This window comes from Hemicordylus capensis, chromosome 5 (genome assembly GCF_027244095.1).
Source record: "Hemicordylus capensis ecotype Gifberg chromosome 5, rHemCap1.1.pri, whole genome shotgun sequence".
Lineage (NCBI taxonomy): Eukaryota > Metazoa > Chordata > Lepidosauria > Squamata > Cordylidae > Hemicordylus > Hemicordylus capensis.
This window is the reverse complement of record NC_069661.1, coordinates 136,471,427-136,496,169: the sequence shown is the minus strand read 5'-3', so window position 1 is coordinate 136,496,169 and position 24,743 is coordinate 136,471,427. Positions and strand designations below refer to the sequence as shown.

At 43.7% G+C, this 24,743-nt stretch overlaps 1 protein-coding gene and 1 long non-coding RNA gene across 8 annotated transcripts in view; one reads left to right on the top strand and one right to left on the bottom strand.

Annotated features, from left to right (window-relative positions):
* PACSIN2 (protein kinase C and casein kinase substrate in neurons 2) overlaps window positions 1–24,743 on the bottom strand; it is a 116,895-nt gene that overhangs the window by 39,484 nt on the left and 52,668 nt on the right. For 5 of the 7 annotated variants that reach the window (XM_053257472.1, XM_053257465.1, XM_053257466.1 and 2 more), the window contains exons 3-4: window positions 18,411–18,567; window positions 11,221–11,456 (exon numbers count right to left, since the gene is read on the bottom strand). In XM_053257472.1, coding sequence (XP_053113447.1) covers window positions 11,221–11,456; window positions 18,411–18,567 — 393 coding nt within the window. Of the gene's footprint in view, window positions 1–11,220; window positions 11,457–18,410; window positions 18,568–22,654; window positions 22,816–24,743 lie in introns of all 7 variants that reach the window. The other 2 variants (XM_053257469.1, XM_053257470.1) reach the window with 2 other exon arrangements.
* LOC128327988 (uncharacterized) lies at window positions 17,137–24,740 on the top strand. The gene is made up of 3 exons (XR_008308935.1): window positions 17,137–17,230; window positions 21,343–21,399; window positions 24,527–24,740. It is a non-coding gene; the product is annotated as an uncharacterized LOC128327988 (long non-coding RNA).

The following is a 24,743-nucleotide window of genomic DNA, read 5'->3' as shown; positions in this document are numbered from 1 at the left end:
TGGGGCCAAAATCAACAAGATGAAGTTCAACAGAGACAAATTTAAAGTCTAGCATTTCAGTAAGAAAAATCAGGCACAAATGCAGGACGGGGGAGACTAAACTTGGCAGTAGTACATTCAAAAGGGACCCAGGTTTCTTGGTGAAAAGCAGGTTGCTCACCTGTAACTATTGATCTTGTAGAAACCCGCCAATATCCATGAATGGGTAATGCGCCTGTGCAGGATCCTTGCGGTAGCATGCCGCAGCTTGAGGTAACCGAGCCCTGCCCCCACGCCTTCAGCGTGCTATTTAAAAGGTGGGCCGGGCACCATGTTCTTCAGTTCTTAGACGACTGCCATGAAGGACGATAATCTGGAATCAGGCAAGTTCATCACTGAAGGACAATAGCTTGCACACTCAATACAGACATAGCGTAGCACTACTGCAGAGGGATGGTTCGGGACGGTCTTATGGATATCGATGGATCTCTACCAGATCAACAGTTACAGGTGAACAACCTGTTTATCTGGATCGAGATCCGTTGAGAACCATAAGAACGGGTGTTTCTCTTCCCACTACCAACTATTCAAAGCTGTGATTGGGGAAATAGAAGTGACTGGAGAAAACTTGCTGTTTTGGCAGAGGAAGAGGAAGATTGTCTTTCCATGTTCTTTCTTTACTGGAATCAGGACTTTCTTGTCTTTTGTAGTTTAATGCCACTGATTGCATTTCCATTTAATAGCAGTTAATGTCAATTAGCATTTTCTATCGGAACTGACTTTACTTTGAAGAATTTCTAAACTTGTTACTTAGCTGAGTTGGAGTGATGATGATTTATTATTCTTGGGTTGATGTTACAATCATGGTACTTTTTGTTAAATACAGGGAAGGGAAATTGGTATGGAGGGGACTGTTAAGTGGTGGTTCACTTCAAAATAATTTAAGAAGATTTCACTAAAATGGGTCTGAGTATTTTAAGTATTTTGTTCTTATTTAAAAGTTTATTTGCCTTAGTTGTATGTCTTTTGGGTGTGTTTTATTAGAACTATTTGGCTTTTGGATAGGTAGCTACGGTGAAATTTACGCGGAAGGATTCTAACTGAAGGAATTTTACTTTATAGAAACTTTATAACCATTTCCCCCAGGCATAGAAGTTAAAGTTCCGGCATTGTTTAGTCTCCCCCTTAATTTTTTAAAAAATTTTTGCATATACTTTTTATTCAGTTTTCACAACACCAAAAGACAAACACAAATAATACAAACACTCACAAACACACACAATAAGGACTTCCATCTCATCCTTGGAACAAGTGTTGTTAACAATAACTGGATCGTGCCTATAGGTTAAACATTCTCTCCCCAGTAGTTCATATAACGATATATTTAATTGTTATCAACACATCTGCATTGGCCCAAATCACATCTATTCTCATATGCGTTTTATGTCGCATCTAAGTTTTGATTCTCCATATGTCATGTAAACCCAAGTGCTCAACCATATTGAAGAAAAACTCTTGGTGATTTCCGATCATTTCCCCTCAAATCTGTTGTATCTCTATCAGTCTGCGTTGAGACAATTCCATTAAAGTCTCCCATTAATATAATCTGTTGCCTATCTATCTCTGTTAGTTGTTTTTCCAAATTTTCTATAGAATTCTGCATTTGTCTCATTGGGGGCATATATGCCCACCACTATGTACTTTGGATCTCCAACCTTTATTTCTACCACCAATACTCTTCCATAGTCATCTTTATATAACAATTTTGGCTCTAAAAGGTCTTTTGTATAAGAGACTACGCCCCTTTTTTTCTTAATATCTAGGGTTTCAAACTGCTAGCCTAGTGCTTTATTTTGTAAATACTTTCTATCTCTCCTTCTTATATGTACTTCCTGTAGGCAAATCAAATCCAGTTTTCTTTTTCTCAAATCGTGAAATATTTTTTGGCGTTTTGTTTTTATGTTTGAGCCATTTACATTTAAAGAAAAGAGTTTTAATTCCATACTGGCTATTTTTTTATATTGCTAATTCCTCCCTTATTTAGCACCTTATGTCTTTTGGATGTCCTCTGAGATCTGAAGATCATTCCTATACCTATGAAGAAATTGTTTTACTTTTAGGTCTTCAGATAGTCTATGTTTCTTATCTTTAAAAGTAAAGGCAACCCCTTGAGGGAACTCCCATCTAAAGGGGATTTTGTTTTGTTTTAAAGTATCAGTCAAATCTTTGTAATTTTTTTGTTTCATAAGAAGTCTCCTTGGGATTTCTTTCATCACCATTATAATTTGACCGTTAATTTTCCATTTATCTTGAAAATGAGCTTGTATAATACGATCTCGAGTAGATTTGGAATTGAATTTGATTATGCAATCTCTGGACACTTTATGGGAGACTGCAAAAGTGTTGTTTACTCTGTAGGCCTCTTCAACCAATCCTTCTATGTTAGCTATATCCACTTGCAAGAGTTTAGCTAATTCATTTGTCAGAACATCTAGTAAGTTTTGAGTAGTAGTTTCTGGAATTCCCCTTATTCTAAACATTCTTTCCCTCTGCACCATTGCAAGTTGGTCGGCTAACTCTTCCTTTTCCAATTCTTTTATCTCCTGGCTTACAGCTTCAACTTTTTTTTAGAAGTTAGCTTGGTATCCTCCATCGTTCTCTTGCTTATTTCTTCCAAGTTGTTACATTTGCTTAAATTGTCTGTGATCCCTTGTTTCATCACTTGTACCTCCTTATTCAACTGCAACATATCTTGCTTTAAAACCTGTGAATCTGCTTTTATCTGTTGTATATCCTCTTTAAGAGTTTGCATATCATTAACCATAGACTGTACTACTTCATTATTTGTATCTAGTTTGCTATTAATAGCTTGAAGCAACTCCCAAATTTCACCGTGGACCTTTCCACTTGGGGAATTGTTCCCACTGATAGTTTTCTAGGCATATGGGTTTGGGTTCCAGTTGGAGTATTCTTGTTCTTAGACATTCTAATATACAAGACTACAGTAACAAATTGGATGTTTACAACAAGGTTAACTCTTTAGCCAATATACCCCTCCTGTAACTTCAAAGGGGGAGGAATAGTTTCCACTTTGAATCCAATTCACCCTTTAACTTTTTTGAGTTCTTCTTTACTCAAAGTGTATCTGTTCGTTCACTCTGTTATATAGTCACAGGTTTCCTCAAGTTCGTATTTTTAGACTCACACTAAAAATCAGCTGTACCAAAAGGAAGGTAGGAGCTATACTTCACGCTCTTCAAAACTTCACAAGACGCCCGGAAGTTTGCTGTAATCACCTCCGTGTTGTCCAGCGTCGAATCTTTACACTTAGAATGAAATTGTAGACTGACAATTTAATGTCTTAAAGTACTTTGACTAGCTTTGGCTAAATTAGTTCACTTTAAATTACTTCAACAGAATTGGTAGCCATTTGAAAGCATAAAGGTTAGAGTGGGCATTAAACATCCCTCTTTTCCAAGAATACGGCAGAGGTATAGCTCTTTTTCTCTGTAGATATACTTATAAAGTTTTAGTCACTCTCTAAGAGCCCCTGGTGGCGCAGTGGTAAAACTGCCGCCCTGTAACCAGAAGGTTACAAGTTCGATCCTGACCAGGGGCTCAAGGTTGACTCAGCCTTCCATCCTTCCGAGGTCGGTAAAATGAGTACCCAGAATGTTGGGGGCAATATGCTAAATCATTGTAAACCGCTTAGAGAGCTTCCAGCTATAGAGCGGTATATAAATGTAAGTGCTATTGCTATTGCTATATAGAGTTATAGTATCTCGACCACACCTTGGCATCCGGAAGCAGCCAGGAAACATTGTTGGATAGGGCTCTCTCACAAGTTGTTATTTTCCTTGTTCTTTTAGATGAGATTCTTAATAAATTCCTTTGTTACCTCATTGGCTTTTAGTAGAAATTGCAATGCTTCCGAGCTTAGTTTTCAGGCAGCCTGAACTCCACACTGCAGAACTCTCCTTGACTCTAGGCCTTGACTCTCCTTGACTCTAGGCCTTAGTTTTCAGGCAGCCTGAACTCCACACTGCAGAACTCTCCTTGACTCTAGGACTCTAGGCCTGTCGTTCGACTGGTGCGAAAAGACTGCAGCTTCCCCGCGCCCCTTCGCAACAGGAGCTGACTTCTCCGGGCTGGTGAGCCTTTTACACCTCCCACTTTAATCTGGTGGGGTGAGGGATAGTTATAGAGTGCCCCCCCCCCAGTTACTTTCTGCAGGTCTTCACTCAGAGACTTGGAGACTCAAAAAGAAGCGTCTTGCTCGGTCAGCATCGGAACCGGAAGTCCGTCTCCCCCTTAATGAGAGAGTGTCCTTGGACACTGCTTTCAAGATTTCATATTAACCCTATGTTATGTGAGTTGCAGCTACCACTTCTTTTGTCTTTGTTCTAGGATCAATGAAAAGCCCAATATTTTTAGTGGTGTATCTATCAGCCTTTTATTTCTCTTTGCTAATATATATTTAATATAATGGAATTATCTTTTCTCCCCTACTTCTCTTTCCCTCTGAGCTTATTTTCTCTCTCTCCTTTCCACTCCTTTTGAGGTTTCTTTCCTTTTCTTGTGGGTGTTTTTTTTTTTTTAGATTTGTGATTTACTTAGGGTCTCATATACAGGTTTTATCTTTGGGTATAATTAAATAATATACCTTATTATATTATAATATAATATATAATTAAATAATATACCTTATTAATTGGCCTTTCAATGTATTCCCTGTGTTAATTGTTCCTTTCCCCCATCTCTCTTAACCACTGAGATTTAGGGAACTCTATATAGGGTTTAGCATTGAAAATAACCTATTTAGAAACTAAGATTTTTTAATGATATACTTGAATGTTCTAATGTTCATTAGAATGTTCTAATGACTTAAGGCATTGTCACATATCTTCATGGAAGAAAAGATAATTTATGTGATTAATTTAGGGTTTCATTTATAGGTTTTAACTTTGAGTATAATTAAAAATTATACCTCATTAATTGGCCTTTTAATTAGGGAGTTCTATATAAGGTTTAATACTGACAATAACCTAATCAGGAATTAGGATGTTGTATGATAAACCCAATAGTTTTAATGACTGCCACATATTATCTTTTGTTTCTTTTTGTTCTTTCTTTCCTTCTTATGAGATATATTAATAAAGGGGGAATTAGGGAAGAGTGGATCTCTAGAAATAACCTTTAGAAATTAGTGGCTGCAATACTGATAATATTTTTAAATTTAAGGAATAAGATTATTGGCTACATTCTACTATATGACACTATAGTTTTAAAAAGATAACATATTGAGATATTCTACTTGGAAAGTTCAGTGTTTGATTATTTTTATTTTTATTTTTATTTTTTTTGGTATACTTAAGTCTTGGTTTGAGCATTTTTGAACAATTAATTGAAGTTAGCTTTAGCTTCTAATTGAAATTTAGTCTCAATTTTTCAGAAATATACATCTTTATCATTCTCATTTCTTTTTTCAGTATTTTTCTTTATTTTCATTTCCCCCTATGAGCTTTTATTGGATGTTATGAAAACTTTATAATAGTAACTGTTGAATGAACTACTTGTTGTGAGCAAACAATCAGAAGGAAATTGAGAAGGATTACATGTATGTATGGGTATGTCTTAGTGTCATAGCTTGATAGCCTATTCTCCCAGGGGTGGGCTATAGAGACCAGTTCTGGCTGAAGTTAGTCTACCTCTTCATGAAAGAATATCTCTCCATTTATCTCTCCGGTTTTGGTTTTGGTTTATGTTAAATGAAGAGGAGGACTACTGAAGGTTTGCCTGATTTCTGTCATTTACTTTATTATGACGTATACGTGTATAAGACGAGATGGGAATTTTGGTTATAGAATAGTGGTGGATATGTGGTTTTGTGTTTACAATACATACTCTTTTTCTTTATGGCAGAAGTAGTGTTTTTTCATTTTCATTTTCTTCTCCATTGAATATTCTTGTTCTGAATCGTCCGATTGAGTCCAGCGGGAGTGTTCTGTGTGAGGTTTAGGGTTCATTTTTTCTCTGATGATTAGATTTAGTTTTTTAGACGTACTCCCTTTTTCTTATAGATTATCTTTACTCATTTAAGTATACTTAAATACTATTACTGTGGGGTTTTTTTCTTGTTTTCTTTGCTGTAGATAAATCATTGCTCTTATTCATGCATGATTATGTTGATCTCAGAGATGTAACCTGTTCTATTTCTATTACTAATAAAAGCAAAAATTCTTTTAAAAAAAAGAATGGGTGTTTAGCTAGCTCTCCATGGAGGAGGGTGCAGTAGTAGCTATTGTAACGACTGCTTCAAAACACTTCTCCCGAAGCTCGCCTCGGAAGCAGAGTACACATCTATGGCATAATGTTTGATGAAAGGTAACTCAGTGGACCAAGTTGCTGCTTTACAGATGCTCATGAAGGTTACCCCCAGTAGGTGTGCAGCTGAAGAAACATAGGCACGGGTAGAGCGGACCTTGATTGCCTCAGATGCTTGAACATTCTGTGTCTTGTATGCTAGCAGGATGAGTTCTGCTAACCATCCAGACATTCTTTGTCTGGAAATACAGGAAACTCTTACAGAGCCTTTGAATGCTACAAACAGACGTTTAGTGGACCTGAAGTCCTTGGTGCGATCCAGGTAATATAAAAGTGTCCTTCGCACATTCTAAAGGGATCCCTGAAGAACATAGGGAGAACAATGTCCTGGTTGAGGTGGAAGTCTGACACCACCTTGGGTAGAAAGTCAGAAAGTCTGGGCCCATAAGCATTAGCACTGTATCTGGATAAATCCTGGTGTATGGTGAATCTATCCGCAAATCTGTCAATTCACTTACACGTTTAGCCGTAGTTATGGCCAGTAAGAAGACAGTTTTCAAAGTTACTAGTTTGATGGAAGCAGAACCCATATGTTCAAATGGATCTTCTGTCAAAGTTGAAAGGACCAAGGATATGCTCTTGGACCCTCTATCTATCTGTTCGATGGGTGTGTGAACAGGTGGATACAAATTCATAAGGCCTTTCAAGAAAGCTTTACTCTCTGAGTGTGAAAGGAGAGTCTTTCCATCATAGCCTGCATGTTTTGAAGATAGCGCTTCTAGATGCACTTTTAGAGACACATTAGCTAACCCTTGCGATCTTAAATCAGTTAGGTAGAGGAGTATATCCCTGATTGTTGCCTAGTCAGGTTGAAAACCATGCCTTCTTGCATAGAATTTGAAGCGGAGCCATTTGCCCCTGTAATTACATATGGTGGAAGACTTCCTTTGGTTGAGAAGGATCTTGCTCCAAGGCTGATTCGCCATGCTGTTAGGAGGAGTATGAGAACGTCTGGATGCAGTACACTGCTGTTGTCTAGTGCTAGGAGATCTACCTCTTGTGGTAGTCTTTGGTACTGGTTCCTTAACTGTTTGAGTACCTGTGGAAACCATGGTTTTCTTGGCCACCATGGAGTCACCAGGATACACAATGCAGGAGCAGTCAGAAGGCGGGCAACCACTTGGCTGATCAGTGGTTGTGGTGGAAACATATACGGGATCTCCTGCTGCCAGTCCAGCTGGAAGGCATCCTCCAGTGATTGTGGGTTGTGTCCTGCCCTGGAGCAGAAACGAGTACACTTTATGTTCTCCGAGGTGGCAAAGAGATCTATAGTCGGCCGTGAAGAGAGGTGTAATGTATTCTGTCTTGATTTCCCAATCGTGCTGTTGTTGCTGCGGGAAAACTTAGGTCGTCTGCCAGAAATTTGTCTAGGCCCTTTATTTGTATGGCCATCGGGTGGACTTGATGCCGGATGCACCAATGCCATAATTGTAGGCTGAGTGCACAAAGACTTCGAGATACTGTCCCTCCCTGACAGCTGGTGTAGGCTATGGCTGTGGTATTGTCTAACTGCACCTGTATAACTTTCCCCTGCAGAAGTGGTAGGAAGGCTTTCATTGCTTTGAAGACAGCCAGAAGCTCCAGGAAATTGATATGTAATTATTTTTGTTGAAGGGTCCACTTGCCTTGTATCTGATGTGCCCCACAGTGGGCCCCTCAGCCTAGTAGAGAGGCATCTGTTAGCCAGATAGGAGTCATCATTTGAAAAGGAACTCCTTCCAACAGATTCCTGCCCATCGACCACCAGGTAAGTGAGCGTAGAATTTGATCTGGGATCACTAGACGTAGGTCTTGACAATCCACATTTGGGCAGAAGACCGACAAAAACCAAAGTTGCAACTTGTGCATCTTTAACTGGGCATATTGCACCACTGTGTTGCAGGATGTCATCAGACCTAGGAGTCTTTGAATGAGTCGGGCTGGTTGAAATAGATGCTGCTGGAAGTGGAGAACCAGGTCTGATGCACTGGAAACGTTCCTGAGGTAAGTACGCCTTCCTGGTTTCTGTGTCTGGAACCGCTCCAATGTACTTGATTACACAAACTGGCTCCAGCTTGGGATTTTTTCCAACTGTCTTGGATCCCCAAGTCTTGGATGGGTGATAGTACATATTTCGTCTGAGAATGTAACTCTTGTTTGTCTTTGGAAGTCAGAAGCCAGTCGTCCAGGCAAGCATAGACCAATATACCTTCGGTCCGCAGGTAAGCTACCACTGAAGTCATACATTTTGTAAATACCCTGGTGGCGGTGGCAAGCTTGAAGGATAAAACTGTGTATTGGTACACTTGATTTCCTACTGCGAACCTCAGATATTCTGTGTGTTGTGCCCTGATGCCAATGTGGAAATACACATCTTTGAGATCCAGCATCACAAGCCAGTTCTCTTGGTATAGAAGAGGTAGGATTGCTTGTAACACTATCATGCTGAATTTCCTCACATGGACAAATTTGTTCAGGTGACATAGATCCATGATAGGTCATATGCTGCCATCGCCCTTTTGGATCAAGTAGCACTGGGAGTAAAACCCCTTCTGTCTGTGCACTCACTGTACCGGGGCAATAGCCCCTTTGGCTAATATAGCAAGCCAAATAGTTTGCTATTTTTATGGATAAGCACAAAGTGGAGTAGATTTCCCCCCAAAAAATATCCATCCATCATCCTTCTTTGCAGGTGTAGAGTGATGATGACCTGTCTTAGAAGAGGTGGTGGTACAGTTGATGACCAGCGAGTTTGGAGAGGGATGCTTTAGAAGGTACTCGTATTCTTTTTCCTGTATCCGATACAAACTTTCTAGTCATTTAGAACGGGGGGCTGAAGTATGGATAACCTCCCACAGACATTTGTAGCCCAAAAAATGGACTGAAAGCACCACAGGACTGAAAGCACCACAAGTTGTGACAGATTTTATCATGAAATTGTAAACAAGGTCATCTGTTGTGGCTAGCTCAGACTTGAGATCAAGTGCCAGAGCTGCTGCCATCTCCCTGCTGCCTTCATTTCTTCATTTAGGAAAAAATGTGTGGCCAGAGGTACAGCGTTAGGAGGACTGGCTAAATCCGCCAATTCATCAGGGTCAGGCTTGAAGTCTGAAGAGCTGTGATGTTCAGAAGGCGACTGTTTGGGTGATAGTGGTACATATGTCTGAGTTTCAATAGTAACCTTTTCTTGTGGTGTTGGAATAGGTAAAGTCTGAGACCCCATATCAGTGCCTTTGAATATATTCACCAAGTGCTTTACAGAAACTGCAGTTGGTACAGAATGCGGCAGCCAGGTTGGTCTCTGGGTCATCTTAGAGACCATATTACTTCTATATTAAAAGAGTAACACTGGCTACCAATCAGTTTCAAGGCAAAATACAAGGTGCTGATTATAACCTACTAGTATTTTTAAGCCCGTTAAAATAACGGGCGCTAGTTGGGTTACGTTTTTCCTCTCTCCTCCCCACTGCCCCACTCCCTCTTGCCCCTCCCCCTGCCCTTCCCCCCCACCCTGCATTTTTAAATTTTCTTCTTACCGGCCCGCCGCTCCTCCTCCCGGGCAGCAAACAATTAATTTTGGAAGCGGCGGCGAAGCATCAGCAGGTGGCGGCGACTGGGTCCGATGCCGGCCGCGGTGGGCCCACCACGCCACGCGGCCTGCCGTGGCCGCTGCCGCCGCTTGTCCGTCATTGCGGCTGGCTGCCGGACAGCCACCGCTCCCCCCATTCCCACCTTCTGCCCCTGGTATCGGGGCCCACTGCGGGCTGCCTGTCCGCTGCCGAGCTGGCTCTGCAACCACCAACCGTCGCCCCGCCGCGGCCGCCATGGGCCCCACTCGCTGCCGCCATTGCTTCTCCGTTGCCCCATCGCGGCGGTGGCCGCCGCCATCGGGCCCTGTCGCCCCGCCGTGGCCAGCATCGGCCCCAGTCGCCGCCACCTCCTGCTGCTGTGCCGCCGCTTCCAACGCTTGGAGGTCCGGACCGGGACCCAACATGGCCGCCTGGTGCCTGCGGCCGTATCTTTCTCAGACGTTCTGGGCATACGCTCCGCGCATGCCCAGAACGGCCAAGAAAGACACGGGCACAGAGACACGGGCGGACACCCAAGCCTTTTATTATAGAGGATAAAGCCGTAAACAACTTAGGCCCAGTGTATTTAAGAAAACATCATCTTCACTCATCACCCATTGAGATCATCCAGAGAGGTTAGTCTGCAGGTGCCACCAGCTTGTCTATTGCCACCTGAGATTCTGGAATGCACTCCCTGCTGAAATAAGAACCTTCCCATTTCTGACAACTTTTAAAACGTCTCTAAAAACACATTTATTTACCCAAGCTTTTTAACTAGACCTGTAGTTTTAAGTTGTTTTAAGGTTTTAATTTCCATTTGAATTTGTTTTAGATGGCTGTAAACTGTCCAGACACGGAAGTTTGGGGCAGTGTAAAAATATGACAGATAAACCAATGTGTTGCAATTACAAAGAAGTAGATTTAGGATAAATCCATCCTAACTATAAGAGCGGTTTGTGGAAATGTGTGCCTTGTGCAGTGGTGGGTTCTCCTTCATTGGAAGCTTTCAAAATAGAGGCTGGCCAGCCATCTGTAAGAGATGCTGTAGCAATTTCCTGCACTGCGCAGGGGGTTGGACTAGAAAACTTCCAAAGTCTCTTTCAACTCTATGTTTCTAGTTAATATCAGAGACAGAAAACCTCCAGGTTGAGAACAGTCCAGTCCATCACGATTCTAAACGCCAGAAGGAAAGGGACAAGATGTGAAAGCAGGCAGAAGAATTGAGAGGTAGAAGACCAAAGGGGCAGCATCTCACCCAAAATCAGCTGGAAGTTCCAGAGCTGACATACAGAATGCTAAAGCAATTTACCTCTTTTAGCCTTTTGGCCCATGGTTTCTGAGCTTTCCTAAATCCATCTTCAGCTTCTTTAGTTTCTTTAAATCCACCCATCATTTGCTTGTGAAAGGCTTCCTTCTGCCAGTTCTTTACCTTTTCAAAGTCCTCATTCATTAGGGAACCTTTTACATCTAGATGTAATTCACTCACTCTCTCAGCTTCAGACATAAATGCATGCCAAGCCTTTTCAACAGTCCCATACTGTGGCCCTGCACACAGATAAAGATGGAAAAAATGTCAGTAGTAGATCATTCTTTGCATTGCATTCTCAATGTTTAAAAAGGCAGCCATATTGAAACTTCAGCTCTTATCTAAGATTTTCATTGACTACTCTTTTGTAACATGAAAAAGAAGCATTGGTTTCACTTACCATGAAGGCTTCTTCTGGTTCTTGTTGCCAGGGACATCTCATGGGTTCCCCGCCCCGCCACTAGGTCCGAGACAGGACAGAATCTGATTGGAAAAGAGATAGATACAGGCCCACTCGGGGCTGAGGGGGATAACCCCGCCCCTGTTCTTTCAGCCGAGCCGATTCCTCAGAGAGACTGACACCACAGGTAAAACAGGTAACAGTGTACAATAGCAAAACTAAGACCCTCAAGAACAAATGAGCAGACATGTGCTCTGTAGCAATCCTTTCCTGTCTTTCTTTCTGTTCTTTTCCTCTTTTTTTTTAACAGTATTTCACAGAGGAAAAAACAGGAAACCAGATCAGGAAGAGGCAGGAGGCACCAAACTGGGTGGGTCGAGATGTCCCTGGCAACAAGAACCAGAAGAAGCCTTCACGGTAAGTGAAACCAATGCTCCTTTCTCGGTTATTGTTGCCAGGGACATGTCATGGGACATACCACAGCTTGGCCTAAGCCGGGCGGAAGCGCCCCTGCCTATTCCTGAGGAAGTACCCGTTGGAGGACCCTCCTGCCGAAGGCCGCCTGGATGGTGGCATGGGAATCAATCTTGTAATGCCTGGTGAACGTTGATGGAGTGGACCAGGTGGCCGCCCTACAGATATCCTGCACTGGAGCATTAGAGGAGAAAGCCGCTGATGTGGCTGCTGCCCTGGTGGAATGTGCCATGATATGTGACAGCAGTGTAATGTGCTGAGCCTCATAGGCCATTACAATGCATGCTTGGATCCATCTGGCGATCGTTGAAGAAGTAACCACCGATCCCATCGAGCGTGGGTTGAAGGATATGACCTCTGTGGTACGAAAAGATGCAGTTCTGCTGATGACACCCAAAGTGTCATCGGTTTTCTTTAGGCACCTACGGACATCCAGTTTGTGCCACAGCTTCTCCCTCTCATGGAGCGGATGAGGGCAAAAGGACGGCAAGAACACATATTGTGATTGATGGAAAACCGATGACACTTTGGGTCGCATAAAGGGATCCGGGATCAGCCGAACCACCTCTTTTTGGAAAACGCAAAAAGATTTCCCAATTGATAAAGCTCTTAGCTCTGATATTCATCTGGCTGACGTAATTGCCACCAAAAAAGCCAATTTAAAGGACAAAACCCTGATTGGAATAGTTGAAATGGGTTCGAACGGGGGGTGTTGAAGAGCTTTCAGAACCAAGTGTAAATTCCATGACAGAAATCTGTGAATGACCGGAGGGAACAGCAAGGTAGCTCCTCTTAGGAACCTCTGAAGATGCGCATTGGACTGGAGAGAAGAGCGTGTTCCTCTGGAGACCAAACCAATCAACGAATCCGCCTGGCACTTTAAGGTGTTTGGTTTCAACCCCTTCTCCAGGCCTTCCTGTAAGAATTGCAGAAGGTGTTTCAGTGAGGCTGCACCCCTAGGGAAGGAATGGCGTGCTGCCCAACGCAGGAAAGCCCACCAAGTATACTGGTATATATGGTTGGTAGACAGTCTGCGCGATGCCAACATAGTCCGGAGAACCCCTTGTGAATACCCGAACTGGTTCAGGAGTCCCCTCTCAGTTTCCAGGCGGTCAGCCTTAACCCGCTCGGGTTGGGGTGTAACACGGGCCCTTGAGACAGAAGATCGCTGTTGACCGGGAGTTCCCACGGTGGTTCCGCGGTAAGGTATAACAGCTCCGAAAACCACGGCCTTCTGGGCCAAAATGGCGCTATGAGGAGCATTTGTGCTCTCAACATGCGTACCCTCCGCAGGACTCTGGCTAGCAAGGGCGTTGGGGGGTAGGCGTACAAAAGGCCCTTTGGCCATGGACTTGAGAGAGCGTCTACTGCTACCACTTCTCTGCATGGAAATCTGGTCATGAATTTTTCCAGTTGCATGTTCTTTGGTGTGGTGAATAAGTCTATTACTGGCACACCCATCTGCCTTCTTATTTGTTGGAACACCAGGGGGTCCAGTGACCATTCCCCGGGATGGAGATCCTCTCTGCTGAGCCAGTCTGCCACCCGATTTAGCTCTCCTTTTAGATGATGTGCTGTTAAAGACTTGATGTTCCTAGAGTGGCCTCTTGATGGAGGGACTTGGATCGGGTCCCGCCCTGACGATTCACATGGGCCTTTGCCATGACATTGTCCGTCTTTATGAGTACGTGATGGTCCCGAACTGTGGTCTGAAACGCCTCCAGGGCCAAGCGGATGGCCCAAAGCTCCCTCCAGTTTATACTGTGCTGTCTTTCATCTTTGTTCCAATGATCTTGTGCCGACAGGTGTAAGCAGTGTGCCCCCAGTACTGGTCGCTTGCATCAATGGTCACTAGCACTTTCGGAGGGTCTAGAAATTCCCTCCCTTGGAACAGGTTGCACGGGTTGAGCCACCAGCGCAGGGATTTCTGAAGCTGAGTTGGGATGGAGAGCCACACTCTTCTCTTTTGTGTGATGTCCTGCTGATAGGGAAGCAGAAACCATTGAAGTGGGCGCAGGTGAAAACGCGCCCAAGGAACCACCTCTATTGTCGCCACCATGAGACCTAACACCCGTGCCAGGGATGCCAGGGGTGCTGATGGAAGAGCAAGGACGGTTTTTATTTCTTGTGTGATCATTGTGAATGGAAAGAACAAGCGGTTCTCGACTGTGTTGATCACTACGCCCAGGTGGCGAAGGTGGTGGCTTGGCGTCAGCTGACTTTTCTGATGGTTTATAAGGAAACCGTGGCGTTCCAGCTCTGAGACGGTCATAGCTAGGTCTCGTTTTGCTTCATTCAGGGAGTGCACGAGCAGATAATCTAAATAGGCAAAAAGACGAACTCCACGCAGACGAAGATGTGCCACCAGGGGCGCCAGGACCTTGGTGAAAACCTGGGGCGCGGCTGACAGCCCGAAGGGAAGCGCTGCATACTGAAAATGGCGTCCTGCGTACTTGAAGCGAAGTAGCTTTCTGCTCTCCGGATGTATTGGCATGTGCAGGTACGCCTCCTTCAGGTCGATAGATGTTAGGAAATCCAGGTGGTGTAAGGCTTCTGATATCGACCTTAATGTCTCCATACGGAATCGCTCTCTCTTGACCGATTTGTTTAAGAACTTTAAGTCCAGCACCGCCCTTTTTGGCGACGGTGAACAGAAACCCCCCCCCCCCCGCGAGGTTGGAACTGGGTTCTACAGCCCAGATTTCTACAAGGTGATGGATGGCTTGAAGCATCTCGGAATGCTTTTGCCAAGAGCGAGATCTTGGGGTTGGTAGAAACCTGTGGGGAGGAGGGACGTCCAGTTCTATTCTGTAACTGGCTTGTATGACTCTTAGCACCCAATTGTCTGTTACAGAAGACACCCAGGCGGGGAGGAATTTTGTTAGACGGCCTCCTAGTTGAACTGAGTGTGAGTCATTGCTGGGTTTTTGGCTTGGTCTGGGTGGCCAGCTGTCTGAAACCACCTGTACCCCTGTAAGAGGAATGCTGGTGACCCCAGGAGCCTCTTTGTTGTCTATTGTCTCTGTTCCGGCCACTAAAAGGCCAGAAACCTCGAAAGGGCTGAAATTGCTGAAAATTTTTCTTAAAGGGTGGCCGGTCAGATTTACGTACTGCTGTGGGCATGGTCTTGCGCTTATCGCTAGACTCAACTAGTACACCATTTAGGGCTTCCTCCCCGAAAAGTTTTGTGGCGTCATGAGGAACTGTCGTGAGGTTACTTTTGGAGGTGCTATCAACTGTCCAATTTTTTAGCCACAGATGTCGCCTCCCCAAGACTGATGCTGCAGCCACTCGCGAAGAGTACCTGATAGAGTCCAAGGTGGCATCTGCTATAAAAGCCTGTGCTTTTTGTATTTTGACCAATTGTTGCCTCAATTTAATGGTGTCTGAGGGAGGATCGTTTAGCAAATCGTCTAACCATAGCAGGGAGGCCCTTGCCGCCATAGATGCCGCTGCTGCTGCTCTGGTCGACTGGGCAGAGTTATCATGCGTGCGCTTAAATGCAGACTCCGCTTTCTTGTCAGCTGGGTCTTTCAACATTACCTCACCGTCCCATGGAACGAGGGAATTTGACACCAGTTGCACGATTGGTGCATCTATGCAAGGGGACTTAAACAATTCAGAGGCTTCCTTTTGAAAAGAATAAAAATGGTTAGATATGGGTAAAGGCTTTTTATTTGCTGCGGGTGTCTGCCACTCCTGTTTCACTACTTCAGCAAATAAATCTGGTAAAGGCAACAGAATGTCTTTAGGCTTTGCCCTTGGAAACACCCAATCCCCTTTTTCAGTAGCCGGAGTTTCCGGGTTCGAGTTTTGGTGAAGCCCTATGGCCTTTACGATTCTGGTCATAAGAGGATTAAAATCCTCAGCTACAAAAAGTCTTTGAGGGACAGAAGCATTTTCATTGTCTTCTCCCCCTGACCATTCCCCCTCCTCCCTGTCAGGGAGTTCTGGGTCCTGGGGTGAGTCCCTGGTTCTGGTAAGGCCCTCCTCCACATCAGAAATTAAGGGGTGGGAGGGGGGTGTTCCAGGTTTCCCCATAGGCCTGGGGTTCAGCGGTTTCGGTTCCCCAGAGTCGTGGTCAGATACATCGGAGGAATGTGGTCCACTCCTATGCGGAGGAAGCTTCTTCGCTTTAAGGTGTTTTTGTTTGGCCTTGGCCTTTTTAGGAGGAGGACTAGCAGAATCACTAGAAGAGCCACTATCAGAGGAGGACAGGTCCCTTTTTCTCCTTCGAGAAGATTTCCTATCTTTTTTAGCAGGCCTGATCTGGTAGACCGTATCAATAATTGCGTTCTTAAACCAGGCCTGCCAATCAGGTGGAACAATTTTTGGGATAGACATGGAAACTGCGGGTATGGGGACCCCCCCCAGTCCCCGACCGCCATTCTAGACTCCCCAGTTACTTCCCTGGATGAAGTCTCCCTGGACGAAGAGCCCGCCAAAAACTGCTTGGGTCCCTCCAAAATGGCCGCCTCGCCCTCTTTTTGCGCCGTTTTTGCTGCCATCTTGCACCTGCAGCGTTCCTGGGCCTCCGAGATTGCCCTGATTTCGGCAGAGGATGGAGGAGGATTGGCGCATGGGAGCCACGAGAAAACCATCTCCGGGTGGTGCAAAGGCCTGGCACCTCTCTCGGCTGCTCGCCGGGCTGCTGAAGAGCGAGTTTCTCGGCCCGAAGGCAGGAGACTCGGGGCAGACCCGGTGGCGAACGGTGCAGGCAGCTCCAAGGCAGCTGTCACCGATGCAGCAGCGGCCGGCTGATCGGGGGCTGCTCGATCAAGCGTCGCGGTGGTGAGGGAACCTGCTTCCAGGGAAGCGGCTCGCATTAGGGCGGGAGCTCCGAGAGCCTTGGAAAACCCTGGCCCAAAACAGGCTTGCTGCGTTCCCCTGGACACGAAAACTTTTCTTCCCTTAAACCTACACTCCATGCAACGGAGGGAGGGAGGAGGGGAAGGGAGGAGCGAGGGGGAAAACAAAGAGAATAGCTGACAGAGGTTTTTTTGTTTTGTTTTTTTAGATATACAACGATGAGTGGAAAATGAACACGGAGACAGAAGAAAAAACGACATAGAACGGAAGAAAATAGACAAGAATACAAGCAAAGATATACGGAGAGAAAAAACTGCTGTCTGGAGCTAGGTGAGGACAGAAAGAACTGAAGCGGGGTTATCCCCCTCAGCCCCGAGTGGCCGTGTATCTATCTCTTTTCCAATCAGATTCTGTCCTGTCTCGGACCTAGTGGGGGGGGGGGGATAACCCATAAGATGTCCCTGGCAACAATAACTGAGAACAGCAGCTTCACGGTAATCGATAAAACCTAAATACACATTTCACCCTCCAAACTTTGGGCAACTCTTTCCCTGTCTCATCACATTTTAATGTTAGAGCCAGTACAGTGTAGCAATTAGAGTGTTGGACTAGGACTGGGAAGGCCCGAGTTCAAATTCCTAATCAGCCATGAAACACACTGGGTGACTCTCAGCCAGTCACTCATGTCTCAGCCTAATCTACCTCACAGTGTTGTCGTGAGGATAACTGTAACGATATACACCACGCTGTGCTCCTTGGATGAAGAGCGGGATATAAATGAACAGATAAAATTTTCAAATAAAAACAATATGCATTCCAGCAGTGGTTCCCCCACATGACGTAATATGATTGCCTGCAATCATTTATGATCTATGACCAACTAAAATGCAGTATCTGATCTTTTAGTCCTAAATAGCATCTAAATATTAATTTCAATAGATTGAATGCATATAATATAATATAATATAATATAATATAATATAATATAATATAATATAATAGTATTTAATACTCACTAGGATTCTCATACGTATATCTATAGACCTTGTTTGTTTCTTTTAAAGCTTTCCTGAAAACCAAACCCTAAGCCTTCAATGAATGAACTAAAATTAACTGTACTTTTCATAGCTTGTGCTCCACACGGTAAACTGAATTCCCTAGAAATTATTATAAATACATACAACTATCCACTTGCTCCAACGTAAGACCAGTGACCAAACACATTTTTGTAGAACAGGATACTGTAGGTTTGTTGTTTTTGAGGTGGTATTCCCTGAAACTTTAAATATTACTGTTCACTGACATGTTTACAAAACCAAGCCCAAGGACAATTTTGGATGACATTTAGGAGCAGCAAAAGGATGAAGCATGCCTATTATCAAATGCTTCAAATTAACATCCTAAACTGACTTATCCTAATTAAATGGGCTTGCATTCTGCTGTCAATACAGAAAACAAACTTATGCATTACTTAAAAATACCACAAGAATACACAGACAACAACATTTACCTTTTTCTACAAGTTGCCTCCACTTCTTCGCCCATTCCGTTAGCTGCTGAGCATAGGCTTTCTCTATCCTTGCACGCTCATGAATGCAACTCATAAGATCATTGCAAAGCCTATAACCATCATCAATGCGTTTCACTGTCCGCTTATAGTTACCAACCTATAAACAAAGAAGCATGTTTTATTAAAAATAAAACACTTGCAAGGTTAAAAAAAAAGCACAAATTAAAAAAATTCAACAGAAAACATGTTTAATTCTTTTCTAGACGCTAAACAACAGGCATTACTCTTTTAAGTAAAGAAGCAAGACTTGTATTTCAGCTAGGATTAGGATAGCAGTAGCTTGATTGACTTCCCTAGTCAATTAGTATCTGGAGATGTCTGAAGAGCTCTCAAGCTATGGGGAATGTACCCACTTCCCTTTCCCACACCACACCCTCTGACATATTACCACTGATCTAAGTTCCTTCCAATAAAACAGCAGAAATCCCCACCCCTCCTTTCAGGTTCCCTTATGAAATCTCTCACAATTTAATTTTTTCATAATCATTAACTTGAGTTTTTGCAATTAGTTCAACTGGCAACTAAAAAAAAAGAAAAAAGGAAAAAAATAAATAGCTGTTAAGTATGCCAAACCTCTAAGAGTCTTCTATAAAGGCAACTCTTTATACTTTCCTCCTAAAATTGGTGGTGTGCCACAGGTAGCACAGATCATTGTATGTAATCCAACATCATATCAGAACAGAAAATAATGGTTTGTCAGCAATTACAACCACAAACAAGGTTTGGTATGATGTGTGAATTAAGCTTGTATTACATCTTCAGAACAGGAATCTGGTTAGAAAAGTGGGCCATTATGATACTTTGCAGTATAACCGAAGCTGTAAGAACAAATATCTACCGGAAAATTTATTATGCATGACTGCTACAGATAAAGTAAATTGTCATTTGACTTCAGTTAAATCTCTCTACAGGTGGCCCCCATTTATGCACGGTTCTGCATATCCACCCCCAGCACAGTATCTCCAGTGACTGTTGATGGTGTCTGTCTTATGTTTCTTTTTAGATTGTGAGCCCTTTGGGGACAGGGATCCATCTTATTTATTATTTCTCTATGTAAACCGCCCTGAGCCATTTTTGGAAGGGCAGTATATAAATCAAATCAAATAGATAAATAAATAAATATCTGCGGTTGGGAAATATATACCCGATTTCAGTATTCACGATATTAGGGTCTCATGTATCCACGGTTTTTGGTGTGTGGATCCATCTATATATGGCTGTGCTCTTCCTGAATGTGCTCTGTGAATAGTGAGAGGCATTTGGAGGAGGCCAGAGGAGTGATTTGGTGTGCATATTCTGCTTTAAACCAGTTTCAAGAGCATTTGGCAGCCTTGAGAAGGTTTTGGTGTCCTCAGCAAGAAATTGAGAGCCTTTAGAAGCCATTGCTCTAGGCAAGCCTGCTCAATCTATGCCCTCCAGTTGTTTTTGGACTGCAACTCCCATAATCCCCAGCCACAGGGGCAATAGCCAGGGATTATGGGAGGCCAACATCTGCAGGAGGGCTGAAGTTGAGCAGCCCTGCTCTAGAGCTTTTGGAGCCTTTTTGTACGTTTCTGTAGGGCCTTCGCAAGCCTGTGCAAGCCCTTTGGAGCCTTTCCTCTGACATTCCTGTGGAGCCTCTTAGAGGAACCTCTTGCAGCATTGTACAGCTCTCATAGGATGCTAATTATAACTTTAACCAATTTAATTTCAATTTTTATGGAATTCTACTTTTTAATTTAAAAATTCAAATAAAAAAAATCTTGGTTATTATAGTACTGTACCATACCATATAACTGTAGTTAATTTAAATAGCAATTAAAAGTTTAATCTATTGAAATTCATTTTTGAGTAAGTATTGTACTCACAAAAATTGATTTTTGAAAACTGGAAAAAAATCTATTGAAAACTGATTTAAATACTGTACTGTATCCATTGAAAATTGATTTTAAGTATCCATTCTAAATAGATTTTAATTATCAGTTATAGTAATATGCTATGCTGTGATGTCACAATGGGGGGGGTCTGGCTAGAGATGTGCACGGTCCGGACCAGTCCGGACCGGCACCGAAGGGGGGCCCTTTCTTTTAGGGCGGGAGGGCTTTCTTACCCCTCCCGCCTCTTCACCCCCTCTAGCGCCCATATTTAACTGAATAACGGGGCGCTGGAAACCAGCCGCCCCCGCCCCCCGCCGCCGCTCCCCCCCCCCGAACAGATTTACATGCAAAGGTACCCATACCCCTGCCGCCGCCGTCGCCCGCCCGCCCGCCAGCCAGCCAGCCCTCCCTCCCTCCCAGCTGCCCACCCGCCCGCCCGAGTCCTTACCCAATGCTTTAGGAGAAAACGAGAGGAGCTACCGAACAGAGCTCCTCTCGTTAGGAAGGCCTCCAGCAGACTGAAGACGCTTTGCGCGCGCCGCAAAGGATGCCGATCGCCGGAGGCCTGGTCTACCCGCCGGGAAAAGGGGGACTAAAATGTTCTCATGCAAAGCTCATCAGATACCTACTGCACAGGTCCATTTCCCCAACTTCTAGCCCTTATGCTGAAAGCATACACTTTGAAAGTGTGCAAGTCACAGTGGCTGAAGTCTAATACAAATATGCACTGTATACATTTTACAGTCGATGGTGTCAGGGCTTCAGGGCTTTGAATCTGTTTGCCCTGCTTTTTCACGAGAAAAACCCCACTTCAAACACTTGACCGGGTGGGGTGGTGGTGGCTATAAGTAGCTTGCACATTTAATCAATGTGCACAATTTATGGAGGTCAGAGATTTGAACTTTTCTTTTAATTTTAGTAGTTTTTAACATCACCCTGGTCATGATGTAGAGGAAAGATTGAATAACGACTTTGGAACAAAGGATCATGCATTGCTTCTCTCAACTCCCTTTCAGGAGCAGCACTGATATACTACCAATATATTACGGAAGCTGGCAGAGCCCACTGAAAATGTGAGTGGCAATTGCACCTGGCATACATTCTTATCAAAGAAATTAGCCTTGAAAATCCAGAAAATGCAGCTGTAATACCTTCCTCCATGGCATGAGTATCAGACACATGGGTAGAGATGTGAAGTCCAGGGCAAAGATTTATTTATTTATTTTATTTTAAGGCCAGAAATGAAAAAAAAAATCCTAAAAGTTCCCCAAAACACTAAACATACTAGGGGGAAAACAGGTCATTATATAACAGCTATCCTCAATAGATAGTGATACTTAATTGTTCAGGTACATAACATGATCTTACAAATTCTGCTAGCAATTAGACAAAACCTGGCAAATGAATAAGAGAGCTTATCAGCATGATCTGATAAAATATAGCATATGCAGAAATCATCAAAGCAGCCCAGAAAGTTTAATAAATATGGAGTAATATGCATATTACGAATGTCCCTATAACAATTATAATATAATAGAACATGAGCTGGTTTTTAAAAAATTTTTACATTTTATATCCCACTCATCTTCCAAGGAGCCCAGAGCGGTGTACTACATACTGAAGTTTCTCCTCACAAGAACCCTGTGAAGTAGGTTAGGCTGAGAGAGAAGTGACTGGCCCCGAGTCACCCAGCTAGTATCATGGCTGAATGGGGATTTGAACTCGGGTCTCCCCAGTCCTAGCCCAGCACTCTAACCACTACACCATGCTGGCTCACCTGTTGATTCTATAGCTCCTGAGTCACAGGGACAAAAGTGCTCTACAAATAGAACTTTGTTAAACCTCAAGCACAGCAGTGCACAGAACATTAAACCGTGCTTGGGTAAACACCCTGTGAAACTCGGTCACTGTAATTTGGTTAAGATATCTGGCAAAGTGTGTGTTCAGAATTTGATTCCCCAGCACTATTGGGGTGACAAGGGAAGATGTTCTAAACTGTCTTGAAAAATTAAAAATTAACAAATTGCCAGGGCCAGATGCCATCCACCCAAGTATTTTGAAGGAACTCATGTGAAATTGCTGATCTCCTAGCAAAAATATGTAACTTGTCCCTACAATCAGTACCACAGGACTGGAAAGTAGCCAATGTAACTCTGATTTTCAAAAGGATCCAGGAAGGATCTGGCAAATTACAGGCCAGTTAGCTTAGTGCTGGGTAAACTGATGGAAAGCATACTTAAGGACAAAATTGTTAAACATTTATAAGAAAAGCCCTTGTTGAGGGATAACCAGCATGGCTTCTGCAAGGGAAGGTCTTGCCCCACTAACCTTTTGGAGTTCTTTGAGAGTGTCAACAGGCATGTGGATAAAAGTGATCCAGTTGACACCGTATACCTGGACTTCCAAAAAGCGTTTGACAAAGTTCCCCACCAAGGCTCTTGAGTAAACTTAGCAGTCACAGGATAGAAAGACAGGTTCTGGATCAGTAACTGGTTGAAGGACAGGAAACAGAGGATAGGAATAAATGGGCAGTGTTCACAATGGAGCGAAGTGGGGTTCCCCAGGGATCAGTACTGGGACCAGTGCTCTTTAACTTGTTCATAAATTATCTAGAAGTTGGGGTAAGTAGTGAAGTGGCCAAATTTGCAGATTTGCACTAAACTGTTTAGTGTAGTGAAATCCAAAACAGATTGTGAGGAGCTGCAAAAAGATCTCTCCAAACTCGGGGAGTGGGAAACAAAATGGCAAATGTGGTTCAATGTAAGCAAGTGTAAAGTGATGCACCCCCCTCCCCCAACTTCACAAATACAATTATGGGATCTGAGCTGTCAGTGATTGACCAGGAGAGAGATCTTGGGGTCATGGAAGACTGCTCATTGAAAGTGTTGACTCAGTGCGTGGCAGCTGTGAAAAAGGCTAATTCAATGCTAGGATTCACTAGGAAGGGGACTGAAAATAAAAATGTGAATGCCCTTATACAAATCTATGGTGCGGCCACATCTGGAGTACTGCATACAGCTTTGGTCACCGTACCTTAAGAAAAATATTGTAGAATTGGAAAAGGTGCAGAAGAGGGCAACCAAGATGATTAGGGAGCTGGAGCACCTCCCTTATGAGGCTAGGCTACAGCATCTGGGCCTCTTTAAAAGAGGCAACTAAGGGGAGACATGATCGAGGTGCATACAATTATGCATGGAGTGGAGAGGGTGGCCAGAGAGAATTTTTTCTCTCACATACAACATTACAACCAGGGGTCATCCCATGAAACTGAAAGTTGGGAAATTTAGGACCAACACAAGGAAGTATTTTTCCACACAACACATAATGAATCTACAGAATTCCTTGCCATGGGATGTGGTGATGGCTACCAGCTTGGATGGCTTTAAAAGGGACTTAGACAAATTCATGGAGAACAGCTCTATTAATGGCTACTAGACTGGTGGCTGTGGGCCACCTCCAGCCTCAGAGGCACGATGCCTCTCAATACCAGTTGCAGTGGAGCAACAGCAGGAGAGAGGGCATGCACATATCTCTTGCCTGTGGGCTCCCCAGAGGCATCTGGTGGGCCACTGTGTGAAACAGGATGCTGGACTAGGCAGGCCTTGGGCCTGATCCAGCAGGCATGTTCCTATACGAGTCTATGGAATCGCGGGGGTTAGGTTCCCAGACTAAACACACACACACAGAGACAAAGCACCCTCCAAACATGAAAACGGGTCAGATCAAGTACCCTACCATGCTCCGCCTGCCTTTGGGAGTCCAAGGATGCTCCCCCACCTCCAAGTCCCAGAAATTCTGTGAACAATCATAGGCTTTTGTTTTGTTTTTTAGCAAATTAGTCATAAAACAGCTCTCCTCCACAAAATGGCAGTTGGAAATGAGCTCTGAAGTAATTTCCAAACACCCCCCACCTGCAGATACATGGAATTAACTCCTTTTTGGCCACCACCACTCATGTATGCCCAGTTTGGGTGTCAATTACACAACTGCAGATACATCAAACCGGAAATGCTTGATCTGCATATAGTGAAGTACAACTGTGTATGTTCTGTACAGCTTCTGCTCATTTCAGTGGGCCTTCCACATGACAAGTTTTTAAATGGAGAATATGCTATGGGTCAGATCTGTCCAGCCTCTTCTTCACTGTCCTTAATGATTCCCAAAATCTATAGCTCACAACTGCCACATCTTCCCTTGCAGAAGGAGGGGCTCACCTCTACCTCATATGACCCACTGTCAGACAGCACAGAGGACACATACAAGATGAAGGCGCATTTCACTACCTGCATATACTCTCTCCTTCATGTGTTCCTGGAATCGCTGAGCAAAGAAGAATGGAGGTACCCTGCCTCTTCTGACTGACAGTAAATTTCATGCTCTAAATTTATTTATGTTCAGTTTACCTTAACTTCATTTT